The sequence below is a fragment of the Neoarius graeffei genome, chromosome 14, assembly GCF_027579695.1.
Source record: "Neoarius graeffei isolate fNeoGra1 chromosome 14, fNeoGra1.pri, whole genome shotgun sequence".
In the NCBI taxonomy this organism is placed as follows: Eukaryota; Metazoa; Chordata; class Actinopteri; order Siluriformes; family Ariidae; genus Neoarius; species Neoarius graeffei.
Genome location: NC_083582.1, coordinates 11,577,066 through 11,601,348, shown reverse-complemented (window position 1 = coordinate 11,601,348; position 24,283 = coordinate 11,577,066). Strand labels below are relative to the sequence as shown.

At 43.2% G+C, this 24,283-nt stretch overlaps 1 protein-coding gene across 4 annotated transcripts; it reads left to right on the top strand.

The window, feature by feature from the left end:
* The first annotated feature begins 757 nt into the window (after nucleotides 1-757).
* Nucleotides 758-19,432, top strand: becn1 (beclin 1, autophagy related). Of its 4 annotated transcripts, none has more exons than XM_060939269.1 (12): nucleotides 758-838; nucleotides 1,411-1,541; nucleotides 5,598-5,662; nucleotides 5,742-5,800; nucleotides 5,911-6,001; nucleotides 8,894-9,030; nucleotides 9,315-9,509; nucleotides 9,696-9,842; nucleotides 9,933-10,082; nucleotides 15,246-15,306; nucleotides 15,425-15,567; nucleotides 17,929-19,432. In XM_060939269.1, exons 1-12 carry the CDS (start codon nucleotides 831-833, stop codon nucleotides 18,095-18,097), a joined length of 1,356 nt encoding a protein of 451 aa, XP_060795252.1. In that variant the 5' UTR covers nucleotides 758-830; the 3' UTR covers nucleotides 18,098-19,432. The 4 variants fall into 4 exon arrangements, with proteins under 4 accessions (XP_060795252.1, XP_060795253.1, XP_060795251.1 ...); XM_060939270.1 differs by having other exon boundaries at nucleotides 766-1,017; XM_060939268.1 differs by lacking the exon at nucleotides 758-838 and adding an exon at nucleotides 1,050-1,193.
* The last annotated feature ends 4,851 nt before the right edge of the window (nucleotides 19,433-24,283 follow it).

Sequence of the window (24,283 nt, the reverse complement as noted above, 5' to 3'; positions counted from 1 at the left end):
AGACGAGTATAAATAAGAAAAAATAATGACAAAAAGTTTAGTATAAGTGACAGACATCTTCACTTAAAACATTCTGAATAGAATTTCTCATCTCATTATCTCTAGCCGCTTTATCCTGTTCAACAGGGTCGCAGGCAAGCTGGAGCCTATCCCAGCTGACTACGGGCGAAAGGCGGGGTACACCCTGGACAAGTCGCCAGGTCATCACAGGGCTGACACATAGACACAGACAACCATTCACACTCACATTCACACCTACGCTCAATTTAGAGTCACCAGTTAACCTAACCTGCATGTCTTTGGACTGTGGGGGAAACCGGAGCACCCGGAGGAAACCCACGCGGACACGGGGAGAACATGCAAACTCCGCACAGAAAGGCCCTCGCCGGCCACGGGGCTCGAACCCGGACCTTCTTGCTGTGAGGCGACAGCGCTAACCACTACACCACCGTGCCGCCCACAGATAAACTTTTCTTATTATTTTTTTTTATACATTTTAGAGACTTAAAATAATATTTTACTTCAATTAAAAATAACTGAAATGATGGAGTTGTTTTTGATATTTTGGCCGAAATTTTCCTCACAAAATGAAAAGGTTTACAATGTTATTATTATTTTGAAACACAAAACCGGAAAAAAAATCCTATTTGAAGTATTGTTTAAAATATAACTCTCTAAATATAACACAAAATGAGCGAAATGTATTTTTGGACGCAAAAAAAAAATTGCGTCACTTCCGCTTAAAAAAAAAGAAAGAAAAGAAAACAGGAAGTTGGCCGGTCAGCTGTAAACTTAGCTGTTTGGCTAACATATGAGCTACAGCACACGTGATGAAAATGTGATGATGGACTTTTTTGTTGTTTAACTCGTTTTATTTTCGCATGCAATCTGTACCGATAAACCTGCTCGTGTAAACAGTCTTAATTCTGTTTGGAGCTAAAAAATAAAAAAAATAAATAAACTCGACTAGCTCCATCGCATTAGCTCGAGGCCGTGTCTCATTTGGACTCCATTGTGGTATGTAGTGCACTATGTAGAGTGCAGAGTTGAGTTCATTCAGAGCTTGTGTAGTGTACTGACAAAGGGATCAGGGAGCTGTTGATGATTCAGCCCGAGTGCTAATAGATATAACGTACACGGTTGAGGGTTTAGCATTAAATTAGCTGTAAAGATGTTACTGAGATGTTAAAAAGGTAAACTTGGCATTTTTAGGATGTAGAAATTCTTATTTTTGCACTTTGCCTGAGTACATGCACACAGAATCCAAGATAACATTAGAACAAGGTTTGTTTTTGTTAGGAGTGTATTAGAGAAGAAAAATCATGTTATAACGCATCTATAACAGCGTGATATCTAGAGTAATGCTTATCTTCCTGTAATAACGCATTTTGCTTGTACCGTCCATCTCAGCATCATGGAGGGCTCCAAGTCGTCCAGCACCACCATGCAGGTGAGCTTTGTGTGTCAGCGCTGCAACCAGCCTCTCAAACTCGACACCAGCTTCAACGTCCTGGACCGGCTCACCATCCAGGAGCTCATTGGTACGTCTGAGGGCTTCGTCCTGACACCGAACACTCATCACACAGCTCAGTGTGCTTTAAAAGACACCGACACCTCAAGGGATTACATCCCATATCTTTAATTCTACCACAGCGACTGTATTGCAGCTTGTTTATACGGTTAACGTGCTGGGGGCGTATTACAGAAAAAATCCTAACCGCTCGTCCTAACTTAAGATGGGAACTCAAAGATAGAAAAAATCCTAACTTCCTATTACAGAAACAATTCCTAAGTTGCTGGCCGTTTCCGCCTCCTATCATATCTTAAAGTGCCATTCCACCATTGGATGTATTCTTTGGCATAAAATACGACAACATGTATAAACGGTATCACTAGATAGAGAAATCTTTTAGCTTCAAAATGATATATCAAGGCGGCACGGTGGTGTAGTGGTTAGCGCTGTCGCCTCACAGCAAGAAGGTCCTGGGTTTGAGCCCCGTGGCCGGCGAGGGCCTTTCTGTGCGGAGTTTGCATGTTCTCCCCGTGTCCGCGTGGGTTTCCTCCGGGTGCTCCGGTTTCCCCCACAGTCCAAAGACATGCAGGTTAGGTTAACTGGTGACTCTAAATTGAGCGTAGGTGTGAATGTGAGTGTGAATGGTTGTCTGTGTCTATGTGTCAGCCCTGTGATGACCTGGCGACTTGTCCAGGGTGTACCCCGCCTTTCGCCCGTAGTCAGCTGGGATAGGCTCCAGCTTGCCTGCGACCCTGTAGAACAGGATAAAGCGGCTAGAGATAATGAGATGAGATGATATATCAAACATAATTTTTTGACAACGACAAGTATATTAATTTTGCGACCAAAGTCACCTACCCTTTTAATTTCCGCGCGGTAGTGAAACCTGATGTCATCGGCAGGTTCCCCTTCTTGTGTACCACGTGTCGGTGTTCTGTAAAGTTATCCCACCTCTTGGATTTGTCCAACCAAGCCTACTGCGCATGCGCGAAGCCTACTGCGCATGCGCAGAACACATGACGCCGTTACAATTAGCAAGTTCTCATGCAGACCGTTTTATTATTCACAACAAGTCATTACAAATTATTTGACTTGGCCAAAGACTCGACCAATACGCACAAAACATAAAAATCGGCAAATGCGTGAAATACTCACCGATTTTCTATCAGCCCAGCTGATCGGTAGGACAAAACTACTGTCGAATTTTCCTACCCTCCTGGATTTCGCGCAGTAGGCGATTTCGCGCATGCGCAGTAGGCTTGGTAGGACAAACCCAAGAGGTAGGATACGTCACGTGGTACACAAGAAGGGGAACCTGCCGATGACATCACGTTTCACTACCGCACGGAAATTAAAAGGGTAGGTGACTTTGGTCGCAAAATTAATATACTTGTCCTTGTAAAAAAATTATGTTTGATATATCATTTTGAAGCTAAAAGATTTCTCTGTCTAGTGATACCGTTTATATATGTTGTCGTATTTTATGCCAGAGAATACATCCAATGGTGGAATGGCACTTTAAGTTAGGAAATCCTAACTGTTCTGTCAGAGTGATTTTTTTCGATTGGTCGTGTCTGTTTCTGCCACTTCGAATGTGCACGAGATAATTACTTTGTAACGACCTAAACCGTTATAGGTGAAAAGACCTAGAAAGTCTTCAGAAAAGCTGACAAAAATGACAGAAAAGAAGCGGAGGACATTTAATTTTGTGCACGACGAGCTGGAGGCTTTAGTTGTGGCGGTGGACGAGAGGAAGTCCACCTTGTTTGGGAAATTTTAGTTTAGTACTATATTAAAGTAAATAAAAAAATGTATGTAAATCTCTATGACAGACCCACCTGGTGTTGAATATGAACGAATCGTGGATGGATCCAGGCCACTTCGCCACCAAATGTCGTATGACCATGTTTTGGTCTCCAATGGCCTGAGCATTGATGGCGTGGTATCCCTTACGGCATACATATGCTGGCTCAGTTGGACCGCTTGGGGCTTTGATAGGGAATTACCCCTGGCATCCCACTCTGCCTTAAAAACTCCTTCTTAATCCGCTGCAGCTCTTCTCCACGTGGAAACTGTATGTAGTTAGGTGCGAGACTGCAGATGGCCTTAGTGACTTCCATGAGATTCCTTGAAATACATGGCTGTGACACCGAAGACAGGCTTGCAACCTCAGTCTGGAAGTCACCCTTGGCAAAAAAACGCAGAGCATTTGTTACCTGCATCACCACAGGCAAGGCTCCATGTCTCCTTGTGGGTCTTTCCAGGGCTGGACGCAACTCCTCCACCAAATTCAAAATTAAATGTCTTGGCAGGCGATAAAAAGACATCAAAACACGATCCGAAAAATTCAACATGTCATTATGTGGTCTCCGTAGCCTTTCAACCATTAAATTTCTTTTCTCTTCATCCTCATATGGCCCTTTTCCACTACCCTTTTTCAGCTCGCTTCAGCTCACTTCAGCCCGACACGGCTCGCGTTTCGACTACCTCAGAGCAGCACGACTCGGCTCGCTTCAGCCCTGCTCAGCACCCAAAACTCGCACGGTTTTGGAGTGGGGCTGAAGCGAGCCAAACCGAGCCGAGTGGGGCTAGGGGCGTGAGGAGACACTCCCCTGTGCACTGATTGGTGAGGAGGAGTGTCCTCACACGCCCCGTGAGCACGCTGGGATCTGTAAACACCGTAAACCCGGAAGAAGAAGAATTACGAATTACGAGAATTTCTGAAGCCTTATGCGCCTCGCCTCATCTATACACTCTTGCCAGTATCTCTTGGCGTTGTCGGTGACAACAAGCCACAGCACCAAGACCAGCAACACTAACGACTCCATGTCCTCCATGTTTATTGTTTACTATCCGGGTCGTGAGACTACCGCTTAAAAGGTCACTGATGTCACTGTTTGCGCCGCCTAACGACATCACGTGACGTCCACCCACTTTCGCTAACTCCACCCAATGTGTCCACCCACTTCCAGCCAGCACGGTTCAGCGCGGTTGTAGTCGAAATGCAACTCCAACAGCCCCGCTCAGCACGGCACGGCTCAGCCCAACTCAGCCGCGTTGGTAGTGGAAAAGCGGCATTACAGACCTACTAGCAGTGCTGCTGCCATTTTTTCAGTTACTGACAGTTGAAAATTTGAATTTTAGGACAGAGTGTATGGCCTTGTAACTTATGCCGCTTTTCCACTACAAACGCGGCTGAGTCGGGCTGAGCCGTGCCGTGCTGAGTCGGGCTGAGCGGGGCTGTTGGAGTTGCATTTCGACTACAACCGCGCTGAACCGTGCTGGCTGGAAGTGGGTGGACACATTGGGTGGAGTTAGCGAAAGTGGGTGGACGTCACGTGATGTCGTTAGGTGGCGCAAACAGTGACATCAGTGAGCTTTTAAGCGGTAGTCTCACGACCCGGAGAGTAAACAATAAACATGGAGGACATGGAGTCGTTAGTGTTGCTGGTCTTGGTGCTGTGGCTTGTTGTCACCGACAACGCCAACAGATACTGGCAAGAGCGTATAGATGAGGCGAGGCGCATAAGGCTTCATAATTCTCGTAATTCTCCTTCTTCCGGGTTTACGGTGTTTACAGATCCCAGCGTGCTTGCGGGGCGTGTGTGGGCATGTGAGGACACTCCTCCTCACCAATCAGTGCACTGGGGAGTGTCTCCTCACGCCCCCACCCTCACTCGGCACGGTTTGGCTCGCTTCAGCCCCACTCCAAAACCGTGCGAGTTTTAGGGGCTAAGTAGGGCTGAAGCGAGCTGAGTCGTGCTGTTTTTTGGTAGTCGAAACGCGAGCCGTGTCGGGCTGAAGTGAGCTGAAAAAGGGTAGTGGAAAAGGGCCATTAGGCATCCTTACTTAAGATATTCCTAACTTAGGATGGTTCTGTAATGGCTAAATTCCTATCTTAAGATAAGACAGGATTTCTTCCTAAGTTAAGTTAGGAAACCTCCTTCTGTAATACCAAAACTCCTAAATGCCTTCTTAACTTAAGATAAGAGAGGATTTTACACTTAGGAAGTTTCTGTAATGTGGCCCCTGGTTCTAAATCGGTGTGTCTGATAGGCTATTTGTGTATTATTTTTCTCTTCAGCTCCACTGGTCACTGTGACCCAGAGCAAGCAGACAGAAAGCGGCAGCACTGACAGTCCTCCTGAGGTAATGTTTACGCCCTGCTTTTGCCTTTAAATCCCGAAGCGATGAATTGTTGCTCAGATTTATTGCGCGTCTTTCACAGGAAACGTTTGTGGAGAATAAGCAGGACGGCGTTTCGCGGAAGTACATCCCTCCTGCCAGGTAAACGGCTCCCCTGTTCATCGAAGTCTACTTTATGATCCTGTTGTTGTAAGATAACGATCGAGACCTGGTCGTGCCACTGAACAGAGGTTTGCCCTGCATTGTTGTAGGATGATGTCCACAGAAAGCGCTAACAGCTTCACGCTAATCGGTGAGGCCTCGGATGGAGGAACCATGGAGAACCTGAGCCGCAGGTTAAAGGTAAAAAGCGCGGATGTGAAGGATTTGATAACGATGTAGTTTATCAGAGATGGGACACAAACTGCATGGATTAAAGTTTTCCGTCGTGTGACGGATTTCCGTCAACTGAACTCTCCCAAGGTCAAATGTGAGGTCGGTGCTGATCCGAGGAGAATTAAAATGATGGGTGGTTGGGTAGAGATTGGGTTATAACACTGATGTGTTGCAACACCATCAACTATCAGCAGGGTTTATTTCACTTTTTTGTTTTTGAGCCATGCTTTGTGTCGTTCATTTCCTATGTTTGATCATGTTTAAACGTTCGCTGTCTACGGTGCGGCATTAAAAAAACATGCGCTGTCAAAATTGGCAAAATACATTCCCATGTGCTTGGCATGCTTGTGTCTGACCATTTCTGTTTTGTATTAAATGTAATCTTGCCAAAATGAACAGAGCATGTTAAAAAAAGAAAAAGAAAAAATAAACCCCGGAAAGCCCGCTCCTCTGCTTCAGCCAGACTTGAAGACCCAACGGTGCAATGCTTGCAGACTGTCAGAAGTAATTAGACCTAAATTTATAGCTAACAAATCAGCAGACGCCCCAACAATTATTATTTTCGTTAGGCCAATGTGTAAGGTATGTTAGAACCGTGCCTTATAGCCTACGTTATATCACAATTTAAAGGACGTTCGAGGAGTTGGAGGCTGCGAGCGCAATGATGTTCCGACATGCGCTAAACTTTATTCCCTGAAAATCATACACCAGCGTTCAATGCCCCAAACAGTCAAAATGTCTAGAAGACTACGGTTAAATAATAATCATAGTCTACTAATGGCCCTTTTCCACTACCCTTTTTCAGCTCACTTCAGCCCGACACGGCTCGCGTTTCGACTACCGAAGAACAGCACGACTCAGCTCGCTTCAGCCCCCAAAACTCGCACGGTTTTGGAGTGGGGCTGAAGCGAGCCAAACCGAGCCGAGTGAGGCTGGGGGCGTGAGCAGACACTCCCCTGTGCACTGATTGGTGAGGGGGAGTGTCCTCACATGCCCACACACGCCCCGCGAGCACGCTGGGATCTGTCAACACCGTAAACCCGGAAGAAGAATAATTACGAATTACGAGGATTATGAAGCCTTATGCGCCTCGCCTCATCTATACGCTCTTGCCAGTATCTGTTGGCGTTGTCGGTGACAACAAGCCACAGCACCAAGACCAGCAACACTAACGACTCCATGTCCTCCATGTTTATTGTTTACTATCCGGGTCGTGAGACTACCGCTTAAAAGCTCACTGATGTCACTGTTTGCGCCGCCTAACGACATCACGTGACGTCCACCCACTTTCGCTAACTCCACCCAATGTGTCCACCCACTTCCAGCCAGCACGGTTCAGCGCGGTTGTAGTCGAAATGCAACTCCAACAGCCCCGCTCAGCCCGACTCAGCACGGCACGGCTCAGCCCGACTCAGCCGCGTTGGTAGTGGAAAAGCGGCATTAGTTAAATTATGTCAAAACATCTGTTTCTGGCCTATGAAATGATGGAGGAAAATGAGAACGAACGCAAAGATAGCAGCCAACTTCACGCGATCTTTTAGGTAACTTAACACTCGTGTTGGCCACAATATTTCTCTTAATAAAATCTTGAATTGTTTTTGAAGTCGTATTCAACACAAAGTAAGGTCAAACCCCAATTTTAATTTAAGCGAAGATCCAAACTTTTTTCTATATTGGCGTCGAGCAGAGAGGAGCATGTCATTCTGCTTTCGGTTTCGGCAGCATGGATGCGCTTTACATGAAAGAAGGCACTGATGTGTCTGCCATCGATAAAAGTGTAAAAAACAAGTGGAGGTGGGCTTGGCTGTACGAAATAGGCGAAAACGGAAAGCCATTTAGTTCATGGTGCAAAAAACTAAACATTCCAGGCGCTTGCATTTGTGTGGTTTGCCACAAAAAAATAATATACGGAAGCAATGGAAAGAAAGTGCAATAAATTGAATATATTAATCCATTAATTAATTGATAAAGTTATCAGTTCTAAGTTAACCATTCACAGAATTTCAGGCTTTCGTCTAAACGGGGGAACAGGGGCGCTGCGCCCTCTTACTCTCGGCGTGCGCCCCCTTACCGACTCCGTGAAAACATCCCAGCAACACTACGTGACAATGTGTCTGATCATCAAATACGTTATAATTGCTCCAAAAATATTCCAATCATAGTAGATACACCGCCAGACGGTGCAAAAACAATCCGAATTGGCGTTTTCCAGACTGAGGCGCCATGCTGTTTAGTTGTTTACTTGTCGCGGCTGCTCTCGCGAGATTTGACATGGGTTACGTACAAGGTCAGCTGACTTGTAGAGCGAGATTTCTCGAGACTGAATGACCTTTCACCCACCGGCGCGGGAGCTTTTGACAGAAGTAGTTCGCGAGTTGTTTTTGTTGACACTTGGGCATTTAAAGATGTCATCCCGCGGCACCAAACGGAAGAAAGCCAAAGACTGTCCGGGGCAGAAGAAGATTACTTCTTTCTTTTTCAATGTTGACAGACAATTTGTTACAATTTCCCTCTCAGATAGCCTCAGAATGTCCCATTGGAGCATTTTTCAAAGGCTTTGCACGGCGGGGGGGACAACCGGCACCATCTCCACCCCCCCGCTTCGCTCCCTCGCCATGGTGAGCGCCCTCATACTAAATTTTTCTAGAAAAAACCCTGGAATTTCATCGAAATCCACCCCCCCGTAGAATTTCATCGAAATCCACCCATAAACACCCCCCCCCCCCCCCCCCCCCCCCCCCGTAAATTTTCAGTCAAATAATTTTTTTTTGCTTTAATTCATGAAACTGCATAGCAGTGCTCATGAAGTAAGAGGATTTAGCTGCAAGTTGTAATTAAAGCTGTAATACCGTGTTGTAGGTAACGAGCGATCTGTTCGACATCATGTCGGGTCAGAGTGATGTCGATCACCCGCTGTGTGAGGAGTGTACGGACACACTGCTCGATCACCTGGACACGCAGCTCAACATCACCGAGAACGAGTGCCAGAACTACAAGTGAGTTTAATTAAAGCAAGGGCGATACGACGCTCCCACCACCGTGCTTCACAATGCTGAGCGAAATGTGGAAAAGTCCAAGGGGACTGAACCTGTATGCGTATTTCTTCCAATGTTGTTTAATAATTTGATAAGTATATTTAATGCTCCCCGAGCCTAATTTGAAATTTTGATCGACACCTATGTTTGAATAATGACAGCTTTATTCGATTGAGGAAGATTTGTTCGACACGCTACAGGAATAACGAATGTTTACGACAGCCGGGTGTTTGATTGATTGACAGGAAATGTCTGGAGCTGTTGTCCCAGCAGCAGGAGGAAAACGAAGACATGCTGCTGAAGGAGCTGCAGCAGCTCAGGCAGGAGGAGGAAACGCTCATCCAGGAACTGGAGGCCATCGAACAGCAGCGAGAATCTGTCGCCATGGAGCTCACAGAGGCACGACGCCACGCCCAGCAGCTGGACACCGAGGAGCTGCAGTGAGTCACTCTCGTGTTACTTCCGAACAACACGTAGTTAAGTCTGAGGTCTGAATACCGATGTGTGGAATGTGATTTAAACGAGCACGCCCACAAATAAAGTGACGAATCGGACGGTCCGCTGAGAGATCTCTGAGAGTCGGAGGTTCCGATCCGACTGCAGGTTTCTGTCCATGTCTCTCCCAGGTATCAGAAGGAGTACTGCGAGTTTAAACGGCAGCAGCTGGAGCTGGACGATGAACTGAAGAGTGTCGATAATCAGATGCGCTACTGCCAGGCTCAGCTGGACCGCTTGAAGAAAACGAACGTCTTTAACGCCACCTTTCACATCTGGTACCTCTTTAGTTATCCTGCCTCAGAGTCCTGTGTGTGTGTGTGTGTGCTGTTGTATCTTTATCTCGTCCTGTATTGTCCATGTTTCAGGCACAGCGGTCAGTTTGGGACGATAAATAATTTCCGTCTGGGGCGATTACCCAGCGTCCCTGTGGAGTGGAACGAGATTAACGCTGCCTGGGGTCAGACTGTACTACTGCTGCACGCTCTCGCGAACAAGATGGGTCTATGCTTCCAGAGGTACCGCCGCCCCTCTACTCAGTCAACAGACTGAGTTTTCTGACAGAGTATCATAGCTGCCAACTACTACGAATAAATCGTATTTATTACGATTTGTCGTTCTGATTACGAAAATACGAATTTACTACAATAAAATACGATTTTGCCAATTTTCATGGGTCATTTTCAAAGTCTATCACCGGTGGGATTCGTATTTGAACCCGTTGTCTTTCAAACCGTCTCTGTGCGTATAGGCCAACGCTCTGACCAATCAGCGCAACAGTGACTGTGACGTAGTCAGAGCGACAGAAAGCAGTGGGGGAGGGTAAACCATAGACATATAAACATAGACGCCGCATTCTGCGTAGAATCATACGTCATTCTCGCCGCCATATTGGATGTGGCAAAGTGGAGATTCTTCAACCGTCTCTGGTATAGCGTCTAGACCAGGGGTCACCAAACTTTTTTTCTCTGGGGGCCACATTGTCGTTCCTGACTGTGATGGGGGGCCGGGGTCGGGTCAGCTATATCACATAGAATTGTATGACCCAGACAAATATGACCACCAGCAGGCCTCATTGTGTAGTAGAGATTACTAGCCTGGCACAGCCATACCCACTACTATATCCATACTACTATATCAACACTTGATTCCTGGCACATATTTGTTTATCTTTACTAGTGGTTTGCAAAAGTAGTAATCAAGTCTTCACACTTTGTTTTAATTTGAAATACCACTGATATTCCATTTATTTATTTTCTAATAAAAATAATATCAAAGCTGTCAAGGTAAGAAACATTTGCCTATTTGAGGTGACTGACACTGGCAAAGGTGAGTGGAAAATTATAAATTGTAGGTAGGCCTGTTGATATTATTAATAATATAAATAATAATTGTGTGCAGCACTTAATAAAGGTCAAATAAATAGGCCTATAAAATAAATACATTTTAAAAAACAGTGAAATTATAATAATATGAGCAATAGATCACAGCAGTTGTGCTGTGTCCTGCACGTCATTGCTCTCATCCATGGCCAAAGCAAAAAACTCGAATTCTGACGCTTTCTCATTCAGTTGGTCATACACGTTGTCCCCTAAATCTTCGGTTCGCCTGGTCATAGTAGGTGCGGACAGACTCACCACATTGAGCGCATCCTTCTTGTCGGGACACACCTCCTCGGCCACAGCAAGCATGCATACTTTAACAAAGTCCCCATCAGTAAACGGCTTTCCATGGGTAGCTAGTAGGTGAGCTACCTTATAGCGAGCTCGGACAGCAGCCTGGTTGATCTGGGTTTGGCGAAGGAATACGTTCTGTTCTGCAGCCAGTCCGCATTTCATCCTCCGAATCCTGTCTTCTCTTGTTTGCCCTCGCAAACTAGCATACTCTTTGTGGCGGGTTTCATAGTGACGATGCAGATTATATTCTTTGAAAACCGGCACACTTTCTTTACATACAAGACAAACTGCACGGTCCTTACACTGAACGAAAAAATAATCAGTGGTCCACTGTTCTTTAAAAACTCCGCACTCTCTATCAGCTTTTTGCTTACCGCTAGCCATTTTGCTGTCCTGAACAATGACAGTTCTCTGCGCGTGCGCTGCCTGTCACTGCTTGATCGCGAGCATATGACGAAAATTCGGAAAATATGAATAGTTCATTTTATAACTAAATATCAATTTTAATTGATAAAATCAACAAAATACAAGATGCTGACGTTATTATTTGCCAAAAAGCAATTTAAAAAAATAGGCCATGACCACTTTTGGGGATTGCCTCATAGGGCCGGTTCAAGTGATGGGGGGCAGAGGGGCTGGGGGGGCCGGTCAAAGGGGGGTGGCGGGCTGGATCTGCCCCGTGGGCCGTAGTTTGGTGACCCCTGGTCTAGACAGTAGCCGAGAATAAAGATGCCTCATTCATGTGCTGCGTTTAACTGTACCAACAGGTTTACCGTCCAAACGAGATCACATGGGATTACCTTTCACAGGTGAGACTGGAAAAATACTTTTCAATACTGTTCCTTCAGTCTTCGGTTTCCCAGCTCATCTCCACCGGGTAGGTGTAGAGTTATAAGCAGTGAGAATTAGAGAATACAGTGCCACACTATGATGAACGTTTTTGAACGTATGATGAATGTTTTTAACCTTTCTGAATGTGAAGGAATCAGTGATGTATTTTGTTTTGGTATGACGTTAGAACCTGGCCGAACTCAGTTTGGCGCTCATTCAGCTCACTTTATTCAACGAGAGTAGGTCTGCGTGGTGACTCAATAAATAAAACAGTACATTTTTATTTTCATTCACTATTTCCATCATTTATCATATTCAGTCTTGTAGGTTGGTTATTGTGGCCTCAGGTTTTGGTAGCTTGCTACGGTATGCTGACTGATTAGCTTACCTGAGCTATCTATCGCGTATCTGTCGCTAGTTTGCAGTGTACAGGGTATTTCGCACACTATTTATAACCATCACATTAAAAGTTATACGTGATCCCTGTTTGTTTCCCAAATATATACGTGTGTGTCTTAATGGGTGAATAAAAGGCATCGAGTTAAATATTATTGTAGAAAGAGGCTTTATGAAGTTCAGTCCATTTACTTGCATTGGTTTACGGGGAAGATTTGCCACATCCAATATGGCGGACACTCTGACGTATCCCAACAACGGGCCACCAGCTCAATGCGGCGTCTATGTTTATATGTCTATGGGGTAAACAAACAGCATGTGGAGAGGGACACCATTGGAGCGTCGAGTGTTTTGGTGAAGATTCAGCGATCATGGAATGAGCGGAGAGCCTCTTCCTGCTCATGTTTCAACAAAAACTCCTAATTCTTCTAAAACTGATTCCAAAGCGGAGTCAAACGAGCGCTGTTCAATAGCGCTTTCTCCAGCGTCGCGCAGCCTTGTCGTCACTCCTGCAAAAGCCTGCCCAAAGAATCCAAACAAAAACCTTGCGTTGTGATTGGCGGGTACGATTTGATGCCCGGGGTGTGTTGTTGATTCTGTTCTGTTTGATTTGTAGTCATGTGAAGAAGCAAGTTGAAATTGACACTTTTTTGAGCTGTTTCACTTTGTGCCAAGCATGTTTTGAGACATTTTTATGTTTGGTGTTGATTACAAGAGGTTCCTTTTATGTTTGATCTGTGCCAAATTGCTTTGATGATATATGTATTCTAGTTCCAGGTAAATTTGTTTCCATTGTTGGAAAGAACTTTGCAAATTAATGTAAGATGATAGTTTAGTTTGTAGAATACATTTTGTCAAACTATTTTGTTTTGGTGTGATTTTTCAGGGTAGTTTTGCTAGAAAGCTTTGGCGGCGGGGGGCCCCCCCGACCCCCCACCAAGACTCAGTACCCAACCTTGTATTACTATTTACAATTTTGGAATGTTGGCAGCTATGGAGTATGACTACTGTATATACAGTGGTGCTTGAAAGTTTGTGAACCCTTTAGAATTTTCTATATTTCTGCATAAATATGACCCAAAACATCCTCAGATTTTCACACAAGTCCTAAAAGTAGATAAAGAGAACCCAGTTAAACAAATTAGACAAAAATATGATACTTGGTCATTTATTTATTGAGGAAAATGATCCAATATTACATATCTGTGACTGGCAAAAGTATGTGAACCTCTAGGATTAGCAGTTAATTTGAAGGTGAAATTAGAGTCTGGTGTTTTCAATCAATTGGATGACAAATCAGGTGTGAGTGGGCACCCTGTTTTATTTAAAGAACAGGGATCTATCAAAGTCTGATCTTCACAACACATGTTTGTGGAAGTGTATCATGGCATGAACAAAGGAGATTTCTGAGGACCTCAGAAAAAGCGTTGTTGATGCTCATCAGGCTGGAAAAGGTTACAAAACCATCTCTAAAGAGTTTGGACTCCACCAATCCACAGTCAGACAGACTGTGTACAAATGGAGGAAATTCAAGACCATTGTTACCCTCCCCAGGAGTGGTCGACCAACAAAGATCACCCCAAGAGCAAGGCGTGTAATAGTTGGCGAGGTCACAAAGGACCCCAGGGTAACTTCTAAGCAACTGAAGGCCTCTCTCACATTGGCTAATGTTAATGTTCATGAGTCCACTATCAGGAGAACACTGAACAACAATGGTGTGCATGACAGGGCTGCAAGGAGAAAGCCACTGCTCTCCAAAAAAACTTGCTGCTTGTCTGTAGTTTGCTAAAGGTCGCATGGAAAAGCCAGAAGGCTATTGGAAAAATGTTTTGTGGATGGCTGAGCCCAAAATTGAACAATTTGGTTTAAATGAGAAGCATTAAGTTTGGAGAAAGGAAAACACTGCATTCCAGTATAACAACCTTATCCCATCTGTGAAACATGGTGGTGGTAGTATCGTGTTTTGGGCCTGTTTTGCTGCATCTGGGCCAGGACGGCTTGCCATCATTGATGGAGCAATGAATTCTGAATTATACCAGCAAATTCTAAAGGAAAATGTCAGGACATCTGTCCACGAACTGAATTTCAAGAGAAGGTGGGTCATGCAGCAAGACAAAGACCCTAAGCACACAAGTCGTTCTACCAAAGAATGGTTAAAGAAGAATAAAGTTCATGTTTTGGAATGGCCAAGTCAAAGTCCTGACCTTAATCCAATCAAAATGTTGTGGAAGGACCTGAAGCGAGCAGTTCATGTGAGGAAACCCACCAACATCCCAGAGTTGAAGCTGTTCTGTACGGAGGAATGGGCTAAAATTCCTCCAAGCCAGTGTGCAGGACTGATCAACAGTTACCGCAAACATTTAATTGCAGTTATTGCTGCACAAGGGGGTCACACCAGATACTGAAAGCAAAGGTTCACATACTTTTGCCACTCACAGATATGTAATATTGGATCATTTTCCTTAATAAATAAATGACCAAGTATAATATTTTTGTCTCATTTGTTTAACTGGGTTCTCTTTATCTACTTTTAGGACTTGTGTGAAAATCTGAGGATGTTTTATGCCATATTTATGCAGAAATATAGAAAATTCTAAAGGGTTCACACAAACTTTTAAGCACCACTGTAAGAAACGTGCACTTAAGTTCAAGATCATAATCATGTGTCACTGAGACAAACTCCGCCCCCGATGTCCGTAACTCTTACATCACCTCCGAAAAGCGCTTCAGTCTGTATACAGCTCTGCAGGTCCAAACCGTCTGTGGTGTGTTTTACAGATATCGACTTGTTCCTTATGGAAACCACTCGTACCTGGAGTCCCTCACAGACAAGTCCAAGGTAAATGAGCGCTGATCCGTAGTGAAGGGGTTTTTGAGAGAGAGAGAGCTGTGATTGGCAGAGAGGATATTTGGACTGGTTTCAGTTTTAATAAGGACATGTCGTCTCACCATTGCAGGAGCTGCCGCTGTATTGCTCGGGAGGACTGCGCTTCTTCTGGGATAACAAGTTTGATCATGCGATGGTGGCATTTTTAGACTGTGTGCAGCAGTTTAAAGAGGAAGTGGAGAAAGGCGACACGGGATTCTGCCTACCGTACAGGTAAAGTCACTTACTTTATCTGAAAAAGAATTTGTTTAAAAAAAACCCCGATCAGTTACTACAAGTGTTCGGTCAGAGCTGAAACTAAACTCTGTATGACTCCACAGTTTAACATCACTGCTACGACTTCAATCTGTAGAACGACTGATGGTTACGTAACAGCTGACCCTGTTTAAGCCTCGCCCCTTTCCTCTGTCTCACTTTTGAACGTTGTCTAAGGTACAACCCCAATTCCAAAAAAGTTGGGACACCATGTGAAACATAATTAAAAACAGAATGTGAAGATTTGTAAATCATGGAAACTCTATATTTCATTGAAAATAGTCCAAAGACAACATATATTAAATGTTGAAACTGAGAAATTTTAATCAGTTTTTGAAAAATACATGCTTATTTTGATTTGATGTCAGCAACACGTTTCAGAAAAGCTGAAACAGGCAACAAAAGACTGTAAAAGTTGTGCAATGCTTAAACCCCCCCCACTAATTTGGTTGTCAACAGGTCAGTAAGATGAGTGGGTATAAAAAGAGCATCCCAGAGAGGCGGAGTCTTTCAGAAGTAAAGATGGGGAGGGGTTCACCGCTCTGTGAAAGACTGTGTGGGCAAACAGTGCAACAATTTGGGAATAACGTAACATTCTCAATGTAAAACTACAAAGAATTTGGGGATCACATCATCTATGGTCCATAATATAATTAAAAGATTCAGAGAATCTGGAGAAATCTCTGTATGCAAGAGACAAGGCTGAAAACTGACATTGGATGCCTGTGATCTTCAGGCTCTCAGGCAACACTGCATTAAAAGCAGACACGTGTCTGTAGTGGAAATCACTGTATGGGCTCAGGAACACTTCAGAAAACCAGCGTCTGTCAAAACACTTCATTACTGCATCCATAAATGCAAGTTAAAACCAGATATAAACAATATCCAGAAACACCGCCACCTTCTCTGGGCCTGAGCTCTTTTACGATGGACTGAGGCAAAGTGGAAAATTGTCCAGAGGTCTGATGAATCAAAAGTAGAAATTCTTTTTAGAAATCATGGACACCATGTCCTCCAGGCTAAAGAGGAGAGGGACCATCTAGATTAGATTAGATAGAACTTTACTGATCCCTTTGGGAGGGTTCCCTCAGGGAAATTAAAATTCCAGCAGCATCATTACAGGATAAACAGAGAATAGAAAATAGAGAAAACTTCTAGATACATTTAAGTATTTACATATACCAAAAAAAAAAGATATGAAAAAAGTCCAGCAGGAGAGGTGTTGCACGTTGTCCAGTATTGCTTTTTGTCAGGCTAGGCTACTGCTCCTTCCCGTCCTCTGTCCTCCTGTTACCCCTCCTCCCCCCCCAGAGAGGAGTTGTACAGTCTGATAGCGTGAGGGACAAAGGAGTTTTTAAGTCTGTTAGTCCTGCACTTGGGAAGGAGCATTCTGTCACTGAAAAAAATAATTTGGGGATTATATCATCTATGGTACATAATATCATTCAAAGATTCAGAGAATCTGGAGCTGAATGATATAAACACGTTTCAGAGCAACATGCTGCCATCCAGACAAAATCTTTTTCAGGGAAGGCCTTCCTTCTTACAGCAAGACAACGCCAAACCGCTTTCTACACGTACTAAAGCTGCATGGCTCCATAGTAAAAGAGTCCGGGTGCTAAACTGGCCTGCCTGCAGTCCAGACCTGCCTTCCATTTAAAACATTTGGTGCATTATGAAGTGCAAAATACGACAAAGGAGACCCCGAACTGTGGAGCAACTGAAATTGCATAACAGACAAGAATGGGACATTTCTTTTTCAAAACTACAGCAATTGGTCTCGTCAGTTCCCAAACGTTTGAGTGTTGTTAAAAGTAGACATGATGAAACACAGTGGTAAACACGCCCCTGTCCCGACTTTTCTGAAATGTGTTGCTGACATCAAATTCCAAAATGAGCATATGTTTTTCAAAAAACAATAAAATTTCTCAGTTTCAGCCTTTGATATGTTGTCTTTGTACTATTTTCAACGAAATATAAGGTTTCCATGATTTGCAAATTATCGCATTCTGTTTTAAATTACAGTTTACACATCGTCCCAACTTTTTTGGAATTGGGGTTGTAGAAACATTCCAGAAATGATCTCCAGCTGCCACTTTTGGTACTGAGTTGTTCCTGGGGGAAAAATGTTCCAGTACCGTATGTATTGGGAAAGGGTCTCGGACTGATCATAAGACGAAATTTCCAGAACTTTCCCTTCACTGTTGAACTGAACTGAACTGCACTGCAATGTGGTGTTTAATTGGGTGAAATTGGGAAGCGCAGTCGTGGTGGCTTGGAGAATTTTCATTCTGTCATGTTTTTGTCTTCTCGGAGCAGAATGGACGTGGACAAGGGGAAGATCGAGGACACTGGTGGAAACGGAGGATCGTACTCCATTAAAACACAGTTTAATTCTGAGGAGCAGTGGACCAAAGCGCTCAAGTTTATGCTGACCAACCTGAAATGGGGCCTGGCGTGGGTTTCGTCCCAGTTCTACAACCGTTAAAAGAGAGGTAGAGAGAGAAAACCAGGCTCACGAGATCTCTCCGAACCCTGTTGTGCTGAAAGTTTTGGTGAAATGGTGAGGGGTAGCTTAACGACGACTCTCTATCCAAGTTGGCTTTCACCATTTGTTTTCGAAACTTACTTTGACACTGTTTTATAGAAACACTTCCTCAAGCAAAACTAAAGAAGGCCTGGGTCGAGGACAGATCGCCACGCTCGCTATGCCTTCCAAAAGATTATTATTCAAATATTTCTGCATTCTGCAAGCAATAAACACTCTTGTCAGGCTACTACACGTGTCGCAAGCAGCATGGGAAGCGCCGTAAATCCAGAATGTTTCAGCACTGAGGTCGGATGGGTCACGTCCCAATCCTACATCTACTCCTCACGCCTTTCTTAAAAAAAAAAAAAGCAAGCATACTTGGTGTATCGTCATTGCGAGCTTTCACATTGTTCTCGTCTCATTTCTACAGTGTCTAGCACACTCATACGCACGCTCAATAGTACCTTAGAGCTAAAGGTATTTTCGTTCATTTAAACATCATAACCTCGCACTTTCAAATAAAATAACCACAATATGTTCCACACATCAGCTGGCACTCATGTACTTACCAGTGTGATATATTATTTACCAACTTCACGTAGATGTTCTCTCTACCATCTTGGACCCGCTGATATGTTCACTGATGACTTTTATGCTCAAACGATTACAACGATCTCACTGCTATCGTTAATGCTTTAAAACGTGCGCCGTTTTCTTTGAAGTTGTGTAAAGGTTTTTGTAGCCAATCTGAATTTAAAAAAAAAAAAATTTCCCTGCAGATTTTCACAAGTTGCATAATTCACATTACCTTCACATTTAGCCACACCCACAGAACTCCATGAAAGGCAAAGCGAGCTGAAAATATCAAAATGGCGACTAAACAATGAAAGCACGCCTCTTAATCACAGCATGCGTTAACTCTTTCAGTAATGCAGCTCAGCCAGTTTTACGCAAACATTTTCATCAGCACCACATTTCTTGTTAATGTTTCTGCAAACGATCTCTGAATGAATTTCTTTGTATCCAGTTTGATAAATGAGCTCAACTCTCCCCTCCTTATTATGTTTATTGAAAGGTGAAGCCCAAACTGTCATGATTTCTCTAGTTTTCATTCATGAACTCAATCGGTCATGTTCCAAATATAATGAGAGCTAGAACTGTAATATCCCTGAAAGTGTTAATGCGTATTAAATCTGAATGTTGTCTTGTCTCTGACTTGGACATCAAGAAACAGCTGTTGTTGCGTAGCATTGTCAAGAAAAAAGTGAAATAAAATAAGAAGTGGACACTAAAGTGCTTCTGCTTTGTTGCTGGAAAGAATTTCTTTTCCCTCCCATTTTCCTTGCACACTTCCTCATTTTCGCTCCAGGTTTTCCTTCTTTCCCTCTCGGTATTCTTTGACATTTCCCACTTCAGAACCATGAAGCAAAAACCAAAATTCACAGAGTAGCATTACAGAATTCCAGATGTCCATCTAGATCCCAATGAACAGGACAGAGATGACCGTGACAAGGAAAATCTCCAGCATGAGGAAGAACTCAACTCAAAAGGAGTCCGTCTTCTTTTGGGCGACGCTGGATTGTACAACATTTACACTGTACAGGTGTAGAAGAGTAAAGACAAACAGTACTTGTCCTACAGTGCTTTAAATCCACGTATCTGTTGTCAGGGTGGAAGCCGGGACTCCTGCAGGTCCAGCTATGACAGCATGACTTAAAGGGAGAGCCAGAATTTAACACAGGTATAGGTATAAAATGTCCCAACACTCCACCATCTCGCAGAAGTCTTGCTGGATAGGAAAGTAGGAGGAAGTTTCTCAACATCCAGTGTCTAATGTCCTTTTCACTTGCCTCAGATTTGTTAAGCTGGTGTCTGTCATCTGTCTTTGCTGAAACGATAGCTGTGTGTTGTCAGCATGACAGTGGAAACTCATCTCATCTCATTATCTCTAGCCGCTTTATCCTTCTACAGGGTCGCAGGCAAGCTGGAGCCTATCCCAGCTGACTACGGGCGAAAGGCGGGGTACACCCTGGACAAGTCGCCAGGTCATCACAGGGCTGACACATAGACACAGACAACCATTCACACTCACATTCACACCTACGGTCAATTTAGAGTCACCAGTTAACCTAACCTGCATGTCTTTGGACTGTGGGGGAAACTGGAGCACCCGGAGGAAACCCACGCGGACACGGGGAGAACATGCAAACTCCGCACAGAAAGGCCCTCGCCGGCCCCGGGGCTCGAACCCAGGACCTTCTTGCTGTGAGGCGACAGCGCTAACCACTACACCACCGTGCCGCCCCTACAGTGGAAACTGACACCATGTTTCTGAATAACTATATAGAGAAAAGAGCAATGGGCCTAAAACAGAACCTTGTGGAACACCAAACGTTAGATGTAAAGAGAAGTCACCATTTACATCTACAAATATATTATGATCTATAGTATCAAAAGCCACACTGAGCTCGAGCAACAGGAGGAGACACAACTCTGATTAGAAGCCAGCGTTTGGTCATTTACCACTTTAACCGGCGCTGTCTCAGTACTGTGATGAGGCCTAAATCCTTACTGAAAAATTTCATGAACGTGATTCCTATGCAAGTATCTGCCAAACTGCTGAGCAACATTTTATTATTATTATTTTTTTTAAATTTTGCTCCTAGTAGTATTTGTTTAAAAATGTGTTGGTATTGGATTTAGTACTGATCAGTGTAATTAGTTCTGTTGGATTGTGGTTGATATATTGGTCTCTACATATCTAGACATCAAATTTTTTGCAATGTTTTTAGTTAAACACCTGTAGATACAAATGAAGAGCAGTATTATGAATGTTATTACTTATTAACTGTTGTACTAACATTAACTTTTGCTCTTTCTCTTCAATGTGATTTCTTGTTTTGCGTTTACAGTTTTTAAAATGTTACACCATTTAATATTTAATTTATCCTTGTATGTATTGTTCTTTGTTTCGTCTTTTTTATATTTGAAATAAAATAAAGCACTGAGATTTCTGATTCACAATGAATGAAATGCTTTTTACCATATTAGAGCAATTCCAGCGTTATGGACGTGACACTTGAACTCAAAATGGCAACAAATGACCCAGTGCATGTTTTATTGTCTCCCAGTATTTAAACAGGTGTTGCATATTTTAAGGCTGTACCATACTGGAGAAGTGATAGAACAAGAACAATTCCCATAGTACATCTAGGGCATGCCAGAAAACGCCAATAAAAGATGCATTATGGATGTGACAGAAAAAGTATCACTTTTCTTGGGTGACTGTACATTTTTATCAAACTCCGTGAAATTGTAAACCTAATGTCGAAATGGAGATATCCATTTGATAGAGGGGTCCAAGGTGAATATTAAAAAATCTTTGTTTAAAATATTTTGTATTTCATGCAGAGTTTCGGAAGGAAAAGTCAGCGTTATGGATGTGACGAAATTCCGTTATGGATGTGACGTGTCTGAAATAGACATGGCATATGTTTAGAAAATCAGCAATTTAACCACCATAACCCTTTGAAAAACTCTAAATATCAGCTAAAACTATCAAAGTTCTTAAATAATATTTAGGATGGCTATTGTTTTGCTGTTTTGTGGATTTTAGCATACATTTCTGTGGCTTGTGGCAATAATATAGAATTGTACATGAGCAAAGTTGATTTTAGCTTGGGTTTTACATTATAAGAAAGAAAGACTGACAGTGACACATTAGGTTGGTTACAAATTGGTTCAACTTATTCACATCTGTAAAATACAGGCCTAGGTGATATCTCTGGGAGTGGTTTTGATGTATTACATGTTGCTTTATTTTTGCATGGTGAGGTTGACATTTACATGGAATTGCCCATAATAATGATGATGCTGATGAAATGAGACAGGACAAGAGAGACGGTTGTGGCTTAAAGGAACTGGAATAAAATGTGAAACTGAGTCATTCATTTTAGCAACCCAAGAACAAGCAATAAGAACCAATTTTATCAAGGCAAAGATTGATAAAACACAGGAAGAGAGCAAGTGTCGGTTGTGTGGAGAGGAAGATGAAACAGTGAATCACATTGTAAGTGAATGTAACATGGGAAGAAAAATTCATTGGGAACTGCGCTGAAGGTATAAAGTACCTGGAGCAGAAAGATGGTATGAACACCAACGGGAAACAGTAACAGGAAATGACAGCTGTAAGTTACTGTAGGATTTCAACATCCAGATTGGCCATGCCATAGAAGCCAGATGACCCGATGCTGTATTGATTGATAAAGGAAAGAAGAAATGCAGAATAGTAGACTTTGCCATACCATACGACAGTAGAGTAAATGAAAAACAGATAGAAAAAAATCAAGAAGTACCAAACTCTAGCAAGAGAACTCCAAAAGTGATGGAATTTAAGAACAAAAGTCATTCCAATCATAATAGGAGCACTCGGCACAACACCAAGACAGTTATCGAAGAGATTAGATGACCTGGGTACACTACCGTTCAAAAGTTTGGGGTCACCCAGACAATTTTGTGTTTTCCATGAAAAGTCACACTTTTATTTACCACCACAAGTTGTAAAATGAATAGAAAATATAGTCGAGACATTTTTCTGGCCATTTTGAGCATTTAATCGACCCCACAAATGTGATGCTCCAGAAACTCAATCTGCTCAAAGGAAGGTCAGTTTTATAGCTTCTCTAAAGAGCTCAACTGTTTTCAGCTGTGCTAACATGATTGTACAAGGGTTTTCTAATCATCCATTAGCCTTCTGAGGCAATGAGCAAACACATTGTACCATTAGAACACTGGAGTGAGAGTTGCTGGAAATGGGCCTCTATACACCTATGGAGATATTGCACCAAAAACCAGACATTTGCAGCTAGAATAGTCATTTACCACATTAGCAATGTATAGAGTGGATTTCTGATTAGTTTAAAGTGATCTTCATTGAAAAGAACAGTGCTTTTCTTTCAAAAATAAGGACATTTCAAAGTGACCCCAAACTTTTGAACGGTAGTGTATAAGAACAAGAATTGCTGAATTGCAGAAAACTGTTATCTTCCACTTTGCAAGGATCCTCCGTAAAGTCCTTGAAACTTGAGGAATCTTGTTGATACTGAAGTTTATGAAATTATTACCACTGACAAAAACAGTGAGTGATCCAATAAATAATAATAAAAAACCTTAATTAGGCACAGGGTTTCAAAAGCGGACACTTATTTACATGAAAACTGTGCATAACAAATATAAATGAATGGAAAATATAGAACAAATAAAAATATAATAATTTGGATAAAAATACGGGTGGTGTAGTGGTTTGTACTGTCACCTCACAGCGAGAAGGTTCTGGGTTTGAGCCCAGTAGCCGATGGGGGCCTTTCTGTGCGGAGTTTGCATGTTCTCCCCGTGTCTGCATGGGTTTCCTCCGGGTGCTCCGGTTTCCCCCACAGTCCAAAGACATGCAGGTTAGGCTAATTGGTGACTCTAAATTGACCGTGAGTGTGAGTGTGAATGGTTGTTTATCTCTGCGTGTCAGCCCTGCGATGACCTGGTGACTTGTCCAGGGTGTACCCCGCCTCTCGCCTATAGTCAGCTGGGATAGGCTCTAGCTTGCCCGTGACCCTGCGCCAGGATAAGTGGTAATGGATAATGGATAGAACTTTAAGAAATAGTGTGAAAAATTATAATAACTTAGAGGTTGGACAATTTCGAGTTAATCTAGAACATTTTCAGTGATACTGTATACATAACCAACAGTTTGAGCAAAATGATTTAACGCGGAGTTTATAACTATAAGCCTACAAATAAACAATTGTACAGACTCTTTTGTTAAAGACATAAGGAAATGTAATACATGTTTTAGTTGACTAGTTCCACATATAATCCACAACGATTCTTTATCTCATCCAGTCTTTTACTTTTCCTGATATCAGCCAGGGCGGCACGGTGGTGTAGTGGTTAGCACGGTCGCCTCACAGCAAGAAGTTCAAACCCAGCGGCCGGTGAGGGCCTTTCTGTGTGGAGTTTGCATGTTCTCCCTGTGTCTGTGTGGGTTTGCTCCGGTTTCCCCCATGGTCGAATGACATTGCAGGTTAGGTTAATATGGGACGGCCTTGGGCTGAGGTGCCCTTGAGCGAGGTACCTAATTCTCAACTGCTC